Source organism: Musa acuminata, chromosome BXJ2-8, assembly GCF_036884655.1.
Source record: "Musa acuminata AAA Group cultivar baxijiao chromosome BXJ2-8, Cavendish_Baxijiao_AAA, whole genome shotgun sequence".
Lineage (NCBI taxonomy): Eukaryota > Viridiplantae > Streptophyta > Magnoliopsida > Zingiberales > Musaceae > Musa > Musa acuminata.
In genome coordinates this window covers 41,160,273-41,174,384 of record NC_088345.1, presented here as the reverse complement: position 1 = coordinate 41,174,384, position 14,112 = coordinate 41,160,273, and the positions used below count along the sequence as shown (strand labels likewise).

The window sequence follows — 14,112 nt, the reverse complement described above, 5'->3', positions numbered from 1 at the left end:
TAAAACAAAACTTCGATCGAGACAATTAATCCTAAGTAATTAACTAAGTTGTCTGGCATGTCATTGGTCCCTCGACGCTTCGTCCGATTCTTCGGCGCATCGTCCTCTCCTGCGGCCTATTGCCCAATCGGCCAGTTGACTCCGCAACTCCGATATCCTTGGCGCAAAACCCGCTCTTCTTGGCCCGATGCCCAAGTCCACGACCCGTAGCTTTCTGTCGATACGTCGACCGATCCATCGGCCCGACGTCCAATCTTCTGACATGTTTCTCCGGTACAACATGATTTTTCCTGCTTTAATTGTCTCATCCTGATCGAAACATACTACGTCACTTAAAACACAGATTAAAATATAAACACATATCAAGTGGTTTCATCATCAAAATACGAGATTTAACAAAACTAAATCAAATTACGTCACAATATTGATTTGATCTTTGAGATAATTTTTGATATTTGGTATATTTAAACATTTAGAACAAACGAAATAATTGTAATACTAATTCTAAGATAATGTAGATGAGAAATAAAATTTTTTTTTTTGACTGGGATCAGGTAAATCAATTCTAGGACTTTAATTAAAGCATACAACATTTGTAATAATTGTCTTAAGTCATGGCTTTCGGCTGTGAGGGTTGCGTGCAGCGCCACCTTGAGCTCTGTTTTCAGTACTTTGGGGGAGAGAGAGAAAGAGATAGAGAGAGAGAGAGAGAGAGGAGGAAGACGAGGTGTTGCGGTGTCAGATTCAGGAGTGGTTCAACCCCTTCCTCCAGCACCTTCTCGGCCTCGATCGCATCTCTCCGCCTTCCGAAACCCGACATTTTTGGTTTGAGAGAGCACATCGAGGGGGATCGTTTGATGATCAGGGGCAGCTACGTAGTGCGCGGCAATCCTCGTCGATTCCATTTCCACCGCTTCCTGCTACGATCTCATCCTCAATTTTGGATGTTACTCCCCAACTTATGGCTCGGAATTTCTCTATTGTCTTCTGTTCCCGCGGCTCCTTGTCACTCTTTGGCGTTTTCTTCCTATTCCTCGGATTGTTCAGATTTGGATTAGGGTTTCTGGCTCTCGATTCGGAATCAGGAGGCCCTGATAGGGGTTGCGCTGCAGGTGAATCGATGAAGAAGCGGTTTCTTGATGTTCACCCCGTAGAAGAAAGGGTGGTCGTTCTCGCTGAGGATGCGTTGAGGGTTTGCAAAACTACGGCACGCCGGTGCGATGGCCTCCCTGAAGGTGAAGGGAAAGAGCTTGGTAGAGGCGCCGCTACCACCTCAGGCTTGGTTTCGAGGTGAATGGCGGGAAAACCTTTAATTTCTTTCTTTACTTTAATTGACAACAAAATTTCAATTCCTTTAACCATTAAATTTAGATTGTAGTTTATTTATAATTCAAATTATTGATTATTAACTTTTTATTTTTAAAATTTAATCCATAATGGAAACATATTCTATAATTAGAAATTCTAATAGAATATTTCATATTTATAATAATGATGATTCTCCGTATCGATGTATTGATCGATTGCTTATACGATATATACCAAATCATACCAATGTGTCGACGCATGGTATGATGGAGCATACTGATAAACCGATATGTGTCGTCCGTACCGATCCCTGTTAGACCGATACATACTGCCTATACAGAGTGGTACGATGAACCTTGATAATAATAATATTATAATTATAATATTTTATATAAAAATTAATATTTTTCTTAAATTTAAAATAGTATTACAGCGAGGAAGTGGAGGCTTGGTGGCGGTTCATGGATGCAGCATTGCTTGATGAATCTGTGTTGTCAGTGAAGGACAGGGATGCTCTTGTATAGAGGATTGTGAAGCTTGAGAAAGAGGCTACCGTTTTCCTCTTTTTTTGGCATAAGCTGAGTTCAAGGTTATACGAGAGTGCTATAATTGCCCTTAATATAGTGGTTCTGAAATGGTTATGCATTCTTTTATAGAGAGAAAGTAATGCAAGAGAATCTTCTGGTTGACAGTCACTGTTATGGGCCAGAGACAATGGCAAAAATGTTGATAAATTGAAGGCACTATTTTTCTGTTACTCTTATACTTTTCTTACAGAACTTTCAAGTTGGTTTGTCTGTAGTGACTCTGTACCATAATTATGATCTTTATGCTGCAGATTCATTTGTCTTTATCCAATGAGCTTGTACAAGAGATTGTTTTGTGTTCAACAGCAACAACAAAACCGTAAGTCTCACTAACATTTGTGGTCGGCTATATGGATCTTTTGCCGTCACTGAGATCTGTAATTGTTTAGTATTCAAATTGACAATATTATAGCTGATGTATCATCCTAATCTACTGTCAGATATATACGTTTGAGTGCTAACCTGTATAAGCCCTAAGGGTTCCTGCTCCAGGAATTCTGTGATCAAAAGCTTAAGATTGAAGTCCATCTTTTCTTGAAATACAACACCAGAAAAAGATGGTTCAAGTGAAGGACTGCTTATTTTCTCATAAATCTTCTCCTAGGCAGCCTCTAGTGTGATCCTGAACAAACCGACACCACTCAGACTATAATGTAATAGTGAATCTGCATAACTGTTTCTCATGTTTTAGGGGTGGGATCGTCAAACTTTGTGGTTTTCTTTTCCTTTTATCTTGATGCCTTCAATGTGAACAAAACAAAAAATTAAGCATATTTAGAGTCTGTTAAAATTGGTTCTTGGAATGGAGTGTGCTTGTAAATTGACAACAAATACAAGAAATATATTGTCAATTTGGTCTTGCTAGCTTTTATTTCTATTGATACTATATGATTCTTGTTGTGAATAGGTCTTCTATTGGTTGAGGAAAAGGAGACAGTTGCTATGTGTGAAGAAGTCAGACAAGTTTTGGCAGAGGTAAATGCTTCATCGGAGAAGTTGTTTGAAGGTAACTTTCCATGAAAGTGATAACCCAACCATCTTTCTGGATATTGGCTTGGGCTTATGGAAGCATCCTTTTATGCCCTGTTTAGCACCATGGATCACTTCCTTCTGAATTAGGTTATTGGTGCTCGTGCATAATGTTTTACCTAGAATAGATCCAATGACTTTGATTTGCTCGTTCAAAGTACTTATAAGTTGTCATAAAGGAACATATCATGACCCACTCTGCTTTTTTGAAATTAGACTCTGGAGTAGGTGCTTTTATTTGCTAAGAGATGAAGAGAAATATTAATCATGACTTCAATGCTTCTGTTTTAACAGTTGTATTATGCTAAAAAAGTCATCCTTATTTTGATGAAAATTAAATGATTATGGTCTGATACTTTTTAATTCTCTTTTAGGTTTTTTGTTTCTGGAATGCAATAACTGGCAAGCTTTCTTGTGAAATTGTTGGGTGAATTCATGCCATTGTATAACATGTCCAACTATTGATGAATCAGGAAAGTTTTGAACTATGTTGAAGGAAATGAACATATTAAAAGCCTCTTACACATTATTTTTGTTGAGTATTTTACTGTGTACTTTTTTTGCTATCGATTGACTAACTTGTCCTGATCTCTAGAAGCTGGGGGTCGATTTGGGTGGTTTGGATTCTGGTAAAAGATTAACATGACATGTCCTGGTTTCTTAGTAGTTCTGTAACCTGAACCTATTTGACTTGTAATCAGATATCTTCATCTGAGCTGCTGAAGTCAAGATTCGGGGATATGGTTGGTCTGGTCTATAGATATGAGATATTGATGGTGCCTTGATGCGGAATTTAATGGTTGACTAACGTATGGGTTTGAGATAGGGGGACAAAGAGGAGTGGGTTGAGATATTGTCAGTGGGATTAACATAACAAGTCTCTGCTTTTAGTATTATCATCAATATTAACCATGTAATTTTTTTTAAGAGCAAGAGGTCAATAACTTCTTTCCTCTTTGTCTCTCAGTGATGCTGCCCACTCAGTGTTCAGTCAGACTAAAGGACTTAGAATAGGAGGCTATCAACAACCTGCTGGAGGTGAATTACTGATGGAAGATGGTGACGGAGAAGAGACTTGTAAATTGGACTGAGATGTTGAACCTGCATCAAGTTATGTCATGTGGAAAACAGCTACAGAAAATGTCATGGAATTTTATGAGATATTCCAGAAACTTGTTCAGGTAAGTTCAATCTTATGCAGTTGATCAACCAGGGGAATAATTCATACCTCAGGAAAATTCAAATCATATTATTCTTTTCTCTATCAGTAGTGTCTGGAAGATTTAAGTCTCATTGTTTCCACTCCCATTGTTGGCTCCATTTTGAAAATAAAATTCACTCCTTGACATTGTCAGTTCTTAATTAATTCACTGGGTTTGCTGGATCAGTTGGAACACTGACTATTTCAGTGGGGTCATCTTGGTCCATAAATGCTTGAATGAAAACATTATTACCTTGCAGAATATGCTCAATACATCTTGATTTATGAATTCCCTCAGATACTATGCTACCATTTACAACCAAATAGACTGTGCCTACTTGAAATATTATTACCTTGTGTGATTGAGATGTCTTATTAGTTAAAGCAATGGTGTTCCTTGACAGTATTAGGTGGAGGAGGTCCATGCTCCTGCGGAGAGCAACAATAATGATATTTCTGGAAAGTTGGTCGGTTCAATGAGCACAGTGGAGAAGATGGGTTTGTGGTAGATGAGGCAGCTGCAGCAGAAATAGAAGCTGCGGCTCCTGATGTTGGATAGAGTGAAGACGATGACGATGATGAAGAAGACTATAGTGACCACAATGTTTTGGACGTTCTTCTCAACATGATAATAGAGCTGCTCCTATGTCCACATTGTTAATAGAGCTCTCTATTAGTTTTCATGGGATGGGTATCAGCCATGTAGGTAATGCTCTTTATCGACTAGTTCTTTTGTGAATGCATAAGAGTGACGTATCCATGCTTCCACCTTGAGAACATGGTTCTTTCTACTCTAAAGCCAAGGGAATGCTTCATCTGGTTCTTGTCACTGTTATACATCTAATGTATAGTTGACATTATGTTCGGAAAATCTTTGGAAGCTCGTCTTGGATTTGGTTGCATCTGAAGTCATACATGCTTACGTACCCCGAAGTACTTCTAAAGAACAGGTTGGAGACTTCCATTACTTGTCTTTAATAGCTTAACATCATCATTATTTGGTTGTTCTAATCCATCTTATGTTAAGAGAAGCAGGGTTGAATTGGCTATGCTTTTTCCGTGTCTTCATTGAGTACCGGCGTTTAATGCAAGGACCTGCTGCAGAACAAAACCACCGCATAGAGCAGAGGAGCTGCCAACATATAAAAGCCGGCATGGATGGGGACTGGTCGTGAAGAAGAGGCGTGGAGTGGGTTCGTCTTGGCTTCTTTCTCTAGGGCGCGGTTGGAAAGGGGGGAGGAGGGGAAGGTGGGGTGGTCCAGAGGACCAGATCTCAATGCGTCACTAATGACTCCGGCCAGGATACTGCATCTTCCAAGTGCTACTGGTGGGTGGCCCTCCATCTCTGTCATCTTCCGCAAGCTCACACATGCAGCGTCACAGCAAGGCATGAGTTGTGTTCTCCGAGATGGAATTAGCTGTCTTCTCCCTTACTGCAGCAGTACTTCTTCTTCGCTATCTTAAACCTCATCTTCTGACTACCGGTTAGTTGTCTCATTCCCTGTCTGTAAACTTGTCTTACTGCCAATAGAGCGACATTTCATATCCAACAACTGAAAGTTTTGTTGTGATGATGCAGTTTTAGTTCCTGCTTGATGAAGCCAAGCCCCAAGTCCAAGGTCAGTTCAGCCATTGTCAGCCACGTAGCCTGGGTGGCCAAGCTTCAGAACAAGAGGGTATGTTCGCTGTCACTCGATGCTGCCGTGACGCAGGAGCATGTTGAAATAACATTCTAAATATGGGATCTCACCGGATGTCAAGAATAAAGATCGAGTAGTGCAGATGAAGTGTTGACTTGGGATTCTACCAGTGAAATGCCCGGTAGACTAGGATTAGGCGGCAGCAGGAAGTACTCCTACCTCTGTTAGACAAAGGCGTGGCCTTTCTAGGCCTGGAAACATAGCTTTATTGTAGCTTCTCATTACACCTCTTCAACGCCGTGCCTGCCCGTAAGTAATAGCCATTTCTCTCGATAACTCTCTGAGAACAGAAGAAGCTTTAAACATTAGGACACAATGGACAATAAATGCTGCCATATTATTTGCTGTCTTATTCATCTTGTTTAAGTTTTTCCTTTCTTTTCCAGCTAGTTCGGTGGAGCTTCTCCCTCTCTCTGTTTCTCAGCTGCAGTGAAACTTGTCAAGGTCGCAGCAGAGCAACATCCTTGTAGGATATCCATTCCAATCATTTACGTTACCCTGTCCACGTGAGCTGGTAAGATTGAATAATGAACCAATTTTATGTGCAGAATTCAGCATTTTGTTAGATTTAGTTCTTCTACGTACTTATTTTTGGAGCACAGTAGGAAAGAAACAAGGATAATGAAGAGATGAGGAGAGGAGGGCCAAATGGATGATGGGCTTCCTCTGCATGTAATTTCATGCAGGCACATGCATCGAGGATGGTCCCCATCCAAGACACAAAAGCCTGTGCCTAATCCTCTCCGTTTCCTTCCCCCACATGCCCGCCCTCCGTATCCTCCTCCAACTTGAATGCAATGGTTAAAAAGTAGAACACGAAAGAGGGCTGTAAAACACAACCCAAGTACACTTATTACAGGCGGTCTTGCACATCCGTTCTTTCCCATTGTTGTCATTGCCATCATTACCCACCCTCGACATCCTCCAGCAATAAATGTCAACGTTAGATCTTCCTGCTCTTCGTCAGTCCTCCCCACAGTGAACCTTCTCTAACCTGTGATCCTGAACAGTTTGAGGACCTACCCACTCTCCTTATTGCCATGCTCTGGTTGATCTCCTTTGGATTTGGTTTTGGGGGTCGCATCGGTTCTAGGAAGGTTGTCAGCATTAGTTCCCTTCTTTCTTTGGTAGCTGAATCAAAGTCTGAGAAAAGAAGCCACCCTTGGATCCTTTTCCTTTAGTCATACATATATTTCTTTTGTTTAGCTCACTTTTTGGATTTTGTGGTAGTTAAAGCCTTGCATCCCACTTCCAAATCTCCTGCTCTTTGTTCCTCTTTTTGATAGCCCGAGTGCTGCTTTCTCTGGGAACATTTGGTGTTGCTTCTGGCAATGCGACGTTATTGGGTCCACGACATGAGAAGCTCTGCTCCTTCTCGACCCGTCAGATCTCAAATGGATAGTCTTTCGGCTTCTGTCTTTTGATTTGTGAGGCCGTGTTTCGTTTTCCTGTAGAGCCTTTGAATTTTTTGATGTCCAGATTAATGATGAGGGAGATCACTTCTGCGTGGGCTTTTCTCCTACTACCACTACTCATCTTTCATGCATCATCCGAACCAGAAAGCTCCACTGCTCGAATGGAGAAGGCAGAGCAACAAGCCCTGTATTTGGTGATCCAAGACTTGGTCGGCAACTGGTGGAATGGCACAGCACTTTATCCAGACCCTTGCGGCTGGACTCCGATACAGGTTCATCTTTCTACGCTAGAGATAAAACCAGTTCATATTTGAATTGCACACATCAATTCATCGCTTTGGGTTTCTTCATTCCTAATCATCAGAACGAGGCTGACTCGAAATCTTGTTTAAGACAGGAGTAGATTTAATTAGGTTTCTGTGACAACGACAGATCCAGCACTCCTTGTTTTCTTGTTTTGTCTTTCTGTATCTCATATATATGTAATGCAGGAAATTGTTACTTAAAACATTTCTTTTGCTGGACAACCCATAAAATTGATCAGGTTTGAGATTTTAATTAGTTTGATAGTAAGAAAGAATTAACCATCTCCACTCAAAGATGTTGGTGTTTTTTCTTTCATGCTTCTATCACTTCAACCACAAGCTCATACTGTGGAGCAGAAACAATCCTTGAGAAGAACATTGGATAAGATGCTCCAAGGAATCTTGGACTATTACATTCATGTCATAGATTATGTAGAAATCTTAGTTGATTCAGATAACGAGACGGATGAGCATACCCATTATCCAGTTAAGTTTGTGAGCATAACTTCTGTTGTTTAGACAGCTGAAGACTATTGATTGATGCCTTTTGCATTACTGAGTTCTAAAATTGACTGATGCAGGTCAGATTTTTTTTCTTCTTAGATTTATCAGAATGATTTTTCTAAAGATTGATCTTTTTTGGACTTGATTCATTCCTATCTGTCAAATTCTTGAGTGCAGGGAGTATCATGCGATCTTTTTGATGGTTTATGGTACGTCACAGCACTAAGTATCGGACCCGTCCTCGAGAATTCCCTCCAATGCGCGGAGGAAGCGAAGCTGAGTCCACTGCTTTTCCAGCTCGAGCATCTCAGAAGCCTCTCCTTCTTCAACTGTTTCTCCTCTCATCGACCCACTGCCGTTCCATCAAGCAGCAAGTGGGAGAAGCTAGCTGGAAGCTTGCAAACCCTGGAGTTCCGCTCGAATCGAGGCCTCGTCGGAGAAATCCCAGCCAACCTTGGGCACCTCAGTAACCTACAGTCCCTTGTGCTGGTCGACAACTCTTTGGCTGGAGAGCTACCAGTGGAGCTTGGCAACTTAGTCCACCTGAAGCGGCTCATGCTCTCCGGTAATAAGTTCTCCGGCCAATTCCCAGCTTCTCTTTGCCACAACCTGACCGAGCTTTTGATCCTCGACCTCAGCAGCAACTCCCTGTCCGGTTCCCTTCCTCCCTCTCTCTGCAGTCTCAGTTCACTCTTAAAGCTTGATCTCAGCAACAACCAGTTCCATGGAAGCCTTCCACCAGAGCTCGCAAGTCTCACCCACCTCACTCTGCTGGACCTCAGGAGCAACAACTTCTCCGGTGCTTGGTTTAGATCTCTTGCTGGCATGGCGTCGCTTCAGGATTTGCTTCTGTCCTACAACCCATGGGGTGGGAGTCTCGTGGAGCTGGAGTGGGAGGCGCTGAGGAATCTCACGACGTTGGACCTCTCACATATGGGCTTAACGGGGAAGATTCCCGAAGCAATTGCGAGCATGAAGAGATTGAGATACCTGGCGCTGGATAACAACCACCTCTCCGGCAGCGTCTCCTCTGGATTTGCAGCTTTGCCTTCTCTTACTGCTCTCTATCTCAGCGGCAACAACCTGACAGGGAAACTCGAGTTCTCCCAAGAGTTCTATCAGAGGATGGGGAAGAGGTTTGCTTGTTGGAACAACCCAAACCTCTGTTACGACGCTGCTGTGTCCATGGCCACGGGAGACGTCCTTTATGGTGTGGCGCAGTGCAAGCAAGATAAGGAGGCGGCTTCTTCTAACTACGAGGCCGATCCCTACGCAAGGGCAGACAGGAGGAATCCAGATCACAGTTCTGGTTTGGTGGCCTCCTTTTGGTTTCCTGCTGCTTCGACCGGTGGATTTTGGTGGGGAATTGCTGTTGAGGAGGTAGTCAGCATGGTTCTTTTCGCCATGATCTTGTAAGATGGATTCCCAAACCTGCATAAATAGTTCGATACAACATCTTCTCTTTCTGTTCTGCGACTGCTTAATGTCTTTTGGTAGAATGTTAGGTTATAGTTGGCAAACTATTACCGAAATGTATGGACGCTCAGCTCACCGAGCACTAGTCGGATGGCAGTGACCCAAAATAAAATTTCCGGCCTCGAATGGTTCTTATACATACTCACATGCTGGTGTTGGATTCCATATCTGGATGTTTATTTACATGCGCCAAAAGGGCCCAAGGCCAAGCCCAAAAAAAGCATGACGTTGGGACCCGTCCGATCCAATAAAGTGTAAGTACGAACACTCGAACGTGGTCGGACCGCGAACCAGTCGGACGGCGAAGTGTCCCCAAAAAAATTCTTGTTGGTCTTAATTCGTCAAGTTTGCCGCAGATTCTATGTCTGCGTGGAGGCTTCGTGGTAAGCTGACTGCCCGCTTTTAGGGTAACCCTTCGAAGGAGAATGACCACTCATTGATGGGGTTACAACTGTTATGGTTTAGGTCTATAAATTATATTGATAGTGTCTAATTCATCAGACAAAAGAAATGGAAGGAACAGAAGGGGTGCAAAAAGCTGAGAGGTCGATGTACTGTTAAGCATCTATTCTATAAGCTTTCAAATAATGGAGTCCTTTTTTGTTTTCTCTCTTATCTTTCTGTCGCTTTGGTTTTTTATAAAATTTCTTTCTCCCGACATGATATCAGAGTCTTGATTTAAATACTATTAGAGAAATAATTGAATACTTAAGAGAGAGAGAGAGAGAGAGAAACATATGTCACATCATATTCATCCTTTGGACAAATATTTGCTGCTCCTTCCTCTTCTCTTTCTATTGGCCTAATCACCCTGCCCATCTCCCTTTGTTATCGTTTGCTACCTTGAGGTCCAATTCACCGGAGGAAGATAACCCATTATCGATTCTTTCTCGAGTCGAGTCTAGTAATTGAGCTTGTTGCATTGTACTGGGCCAAGTCTTGGCTTTGCCAGCATAATCTACTGGATTGAAGAATTCTGGAGTCCAATCCGAACCTAAACCATAAAGCATTGGTACATGATAAGTAGATGAGATTTCCCTAACTGTTGAGGAAATCTCTCTACTCTGTTGAGGGAAATCCTCTAACCCGTTGAGGAAACTTCTCCTTCTAACCTGTATATAAAGACGAAGGATATGTCAATAACATTCAACTTCTTCTTCTACAACTCATTTATCTCTTTATTTTAACATGGTATCAGAGCCAGCTCCTCTTGGCGACAGCAGCATCGCCATGTGTTAGCCAAGCGGCCACAGTAGCACGCTGCCTCAAGCGGAGTCATTGAAGAAGCACCAAGACACGGATTCAGAGCCAGTGCTAACCGGTCTTGCTTTTCTTCGCCGGCCTTGCTCCCTCTCCTATTTGCTGCCTACAGCAGACACTCTCCGTCGCCGTCACGCAAGGAGGAAAACATTCTCTCCTCAATAGCAGTGAACGGCGAACAACGGTGTCTTCCTCGCTTCCCGGCCAGTAGCAGTCGCAACTGCTGCACCTTCCTCTTCCTTCTTCTTCGCCGGAAGGACAACGTGGTCCTTCAGCCCCACGTTGGGCAGCACCAGAGAAGACATCAGCCGCCTCCTGCACTTCTCCGGCCAGTAGCAGTCGCAACTGCTGCATCTTCCTCTATCGCAGCAGCCGCCTCCTGCACTTCTTCGGCCAGTAGCAGTCGCAACTGCTGCATCTTCCTCTATCGCAGCAGCCGCCTCCTGCACTTCTCCGGCCAGTAGTTGTCGCAACTGCTGCATCTTCCTCTACCGCAGCAGCTTTCGCTGCCGTTTCCCTCTACACAACGGCGCCTCCTCAACGGCGGTGTCTTCCTCCTCAATAGCGACGAACGGCGAACGACGGTGTCTTTCTCGCGTCTTCCTCCTTCGCTGTCGCAGCCACTTCCCGGCCAGCAGCAGCCGCAACCGCTGCATCTTCCTTCCTCTATCGCAGCAGCTTTCATTGCCGCTTTTCTCTATACACCTAATTGCTACAGATTTCTCTCACTGCAGTTTCCTTGAGTACTGCTGCAGATTTTTGCGGTCATTTTCCGGCGAACCGCAGTCTTGAGTACCGCTGTAGTTTTTCGCAGCCATCTTCCGGCGAACTGCAGCCTCTACAATCTGCTGCAGCAAGCAGCAATCCACAACAGCGAACTGCAGTCTTGAGTACCGCTGCAGTTTTTGCAGCCATCTCCCGGCGAACTGCAGTCCCTACAATCTGCAGGCTGCAGTCCCTACAATCTGCAGCAGCAAGCAGCAATCCACAGCAGCTGCCGGCAGCTTTTGGCACTGTTGTAGATTGCTCAATCTGCTACAGCAAGCAATCTATAGCAGCAGCCCCCTCCCTCATTCTCCACCTTGTGTGACCTGAGTATCACACAAGGTTCGCTGCCTTCTTCTACAAAAAAAAAAAAAAAAAAAAAAAAAAAAAAAAAAAAAGAAAAGAAGGAAAATGTCTTCGTTCACTTCTTCTGATGTTTCAGTTCCTGTAGGGACTCCCACTTCTTGTTCTTCTACAGGGCTTATCTCCATCAATGCTGCCACGCTAATCCCCTTTAAGTTATCAAAGGGTGGCAACTATGCGTCCTGGCGAGCTCAATTCTCTAATCTTTTATTTGGATATGATTTGTTAGGTTACGTTGATGGTTCTTTCAGTTGTCCTCCGGCCATGCTCAACATCCCCGGTGATCCTAATCCAGTACCCAATCCAGCTCACAAACTGTGGCTACGTCAAGATCGTCTCATTCTCCAAGCCATTCAAGCTTCAGTTGCTGGATCCGTTGCTCCCTTGATATCTTCATGTGTGACAGCTGCCGATGCATGGTCTAAACTGCAAACCACCCTGGCAAATCGTTCGCGTACTCGCAAGCTCAGTCTTCTATCCAAGCTTATGGAGACAAAACAAGAGGGAAGTACTATCTCTGATTATTTACAACTTATCAAGGTTATCATCGATGACTTGGCCTTGATAGGTCATTTCCTATGTGATGAAGAGGTTGTCATTCATACCCTCAATGGTCTCGACACCGACTACAAAGAATTGGCTGCTGCAATTCGGGCACGCGACTCGCCAATCTCTTTTGAAGATCTCTATGATAAGTTGACTGACTACGAGATGTCTTTGAAGCGTGCGGACAAACTGCCTGGATCAACTGTCACAGCTCAAGTCAGTCACAAGTCTAAACGGAAGAACACTCGGTACTCACCGAACATCACCCAAGGTTTGGCTACTACGCCTCTTGATTCTGTGAGTTCCATGCACCACCCCTCCTATCCTCCTAGTCATCCCTTCTCGCAAAGTGGCGACTCCAGCCATCATCCGTCTTGGCGTCCTGCCCTACCGAGCCATCAGAGACGGGTCGTTTGCCAACTGTGTGACAAAGTCGGCCATTCCGCTAAAGTTTGCCGGTCTCGTCTCCGCCTCCCTACTCCGTCACACTGGCCACAGGCAAATCTCCTAACTACTCCGACACCTAGCCAGTCCAACTGGATTGTCGACTCTGGTGCCTCTCATCACATCACCGCTGATCTTCAGAATTTGTCTCTTCACAATCCCTATGGCGGCAATGAAGATATCATCATTGGTGATGGTAAAGGACTTTCTATAACTCATACTGGTTCCACAACGCTTAATTCTGACTCTAATACATTTACTCTCGATGATGTTTTATGCGCCCCTCGTATTAAACGCAACCTCATTTCTGTTTCTCAATTTTGCAAACATAACAATACTTCCATTGAATTCTTTCCTGATTCATTTCTTGTTAAGGATTTGAGCACGGGGGCATCATTGGTCCAAGGCCCGAATAAAGACAACATTTATGAATGGCCGTCAGCCTCTCGAATGACCCAGCCCACTGTTCATTCTTCTGTTGCGGCTCCAGTTGATGTGTGGCATCGTCGGCTTGGCCATCCCTCACCCTTTATTCAGCAGAAATTATTATCTTGTCACTCTCTTCCTCTTTTTAAGTCCTCTAATTCTATGATGCATTGTGATGCTTGTCTTAGTAATAAGAGTCATCGGCAGCCTTTTGGTTCATCTTCAATTTCCTCATCTAAACCTTTTGAAATTATATATACTGATGTTTGGGGTCCTGCTCCAATCTTATCTTTTGATAAGTTTCGATTTTATGTTATTTTTGTAGATCACTTCTCCAAGTACACATGGATATATCCTCTTTCTCATAAATCTGACGTTTCTCGCGTTTTTTCCACTTTCCAGAAGTTGGTCGAAAACTATTTTCAGTCTACCATTAAAACAGTCTACTCTGATGGTGGCGGTGAATATCAAGCCCTGGCGTCTCATCTCTCAGCTTGTGGCATTCAACACCTCAAGTCTCCTCCACATACTCCTCAACTAGTTGGTTCTGCCGAACGCAAACATCGGCATATAGTAGAAACTGGACTCACACTTTTACATCAGGCTTCCATGCCTTCAACTTTCTGGACAGCAGCCTTTCAAACTGCTGTCTACCTAATTAATCGGATGCCTACACCAGTTCTACAACACCAGTCCCCCTTTGATACACTGTTCCACAAACCCCCTAACCTTCGTAAACTCCGCGTGTTCGGTTGTTTATGTTATCCTTGGTTACGTCCCTAT

General features: G+C 43.5%; 1 protein-coding gene across 5 annotated transcripts; it reads left to right on the top strand.

The window, feature by feature from the left end:
* The first annotated feature begins 628 nt into the window (after window positions 1–628).
* On the top strand, window positions 629–9,520 carry LOC135581688 (piriformospora indica-insensitive protein 2-like). 5 transcript variants are annotated; one of them, XM_065121530.1, is made up of 9 exons: window positions 629–1,290; window positions 2,803–2,901; window positions 3,892–4,105; window positions 4,530–5,075; window positions 5,230–5,609; window positions 5,705–6,074; window positions 6,212–6,339; window positions 7,305–7,512; window positions 8,227–9,520. In XM_065121530.1, exons 8-9 carry the CDS (start codon window positions 7,309–7,311, stop codon window positions 9,463–9,465), a joined length of 1,443 nt encoding a protein of 480 aa, XP_064977602.1. In that variant the 5' UTR covers window positions 629–1,290; window positions 2,803–2,901; window positions 3,892–4,105; window positions 4,530–5,075; window positions 5,230–5,609; window positions 5,705–6,074; window positions 6,212–6,339; window positions 7,305–7,308; the 3' UTR covers window positions 9,466–9,520. The 5 variants fall into 5 exon arrangements, with proteins under 5 accessions (XP_064977602.1, XP_064977600.1, XP_064977599.1 ...); XM_065121528.1 differs by adding an exon at window positions 2,147–2,214 and having other exon boundaries at window positions 6,212–7,512; XM_065121527.1 differs by having other exon boundaries at window positions 6,212–7,512.
* Window positions 9,521–14,112: the final 4,592 nt, after the last annotated feature.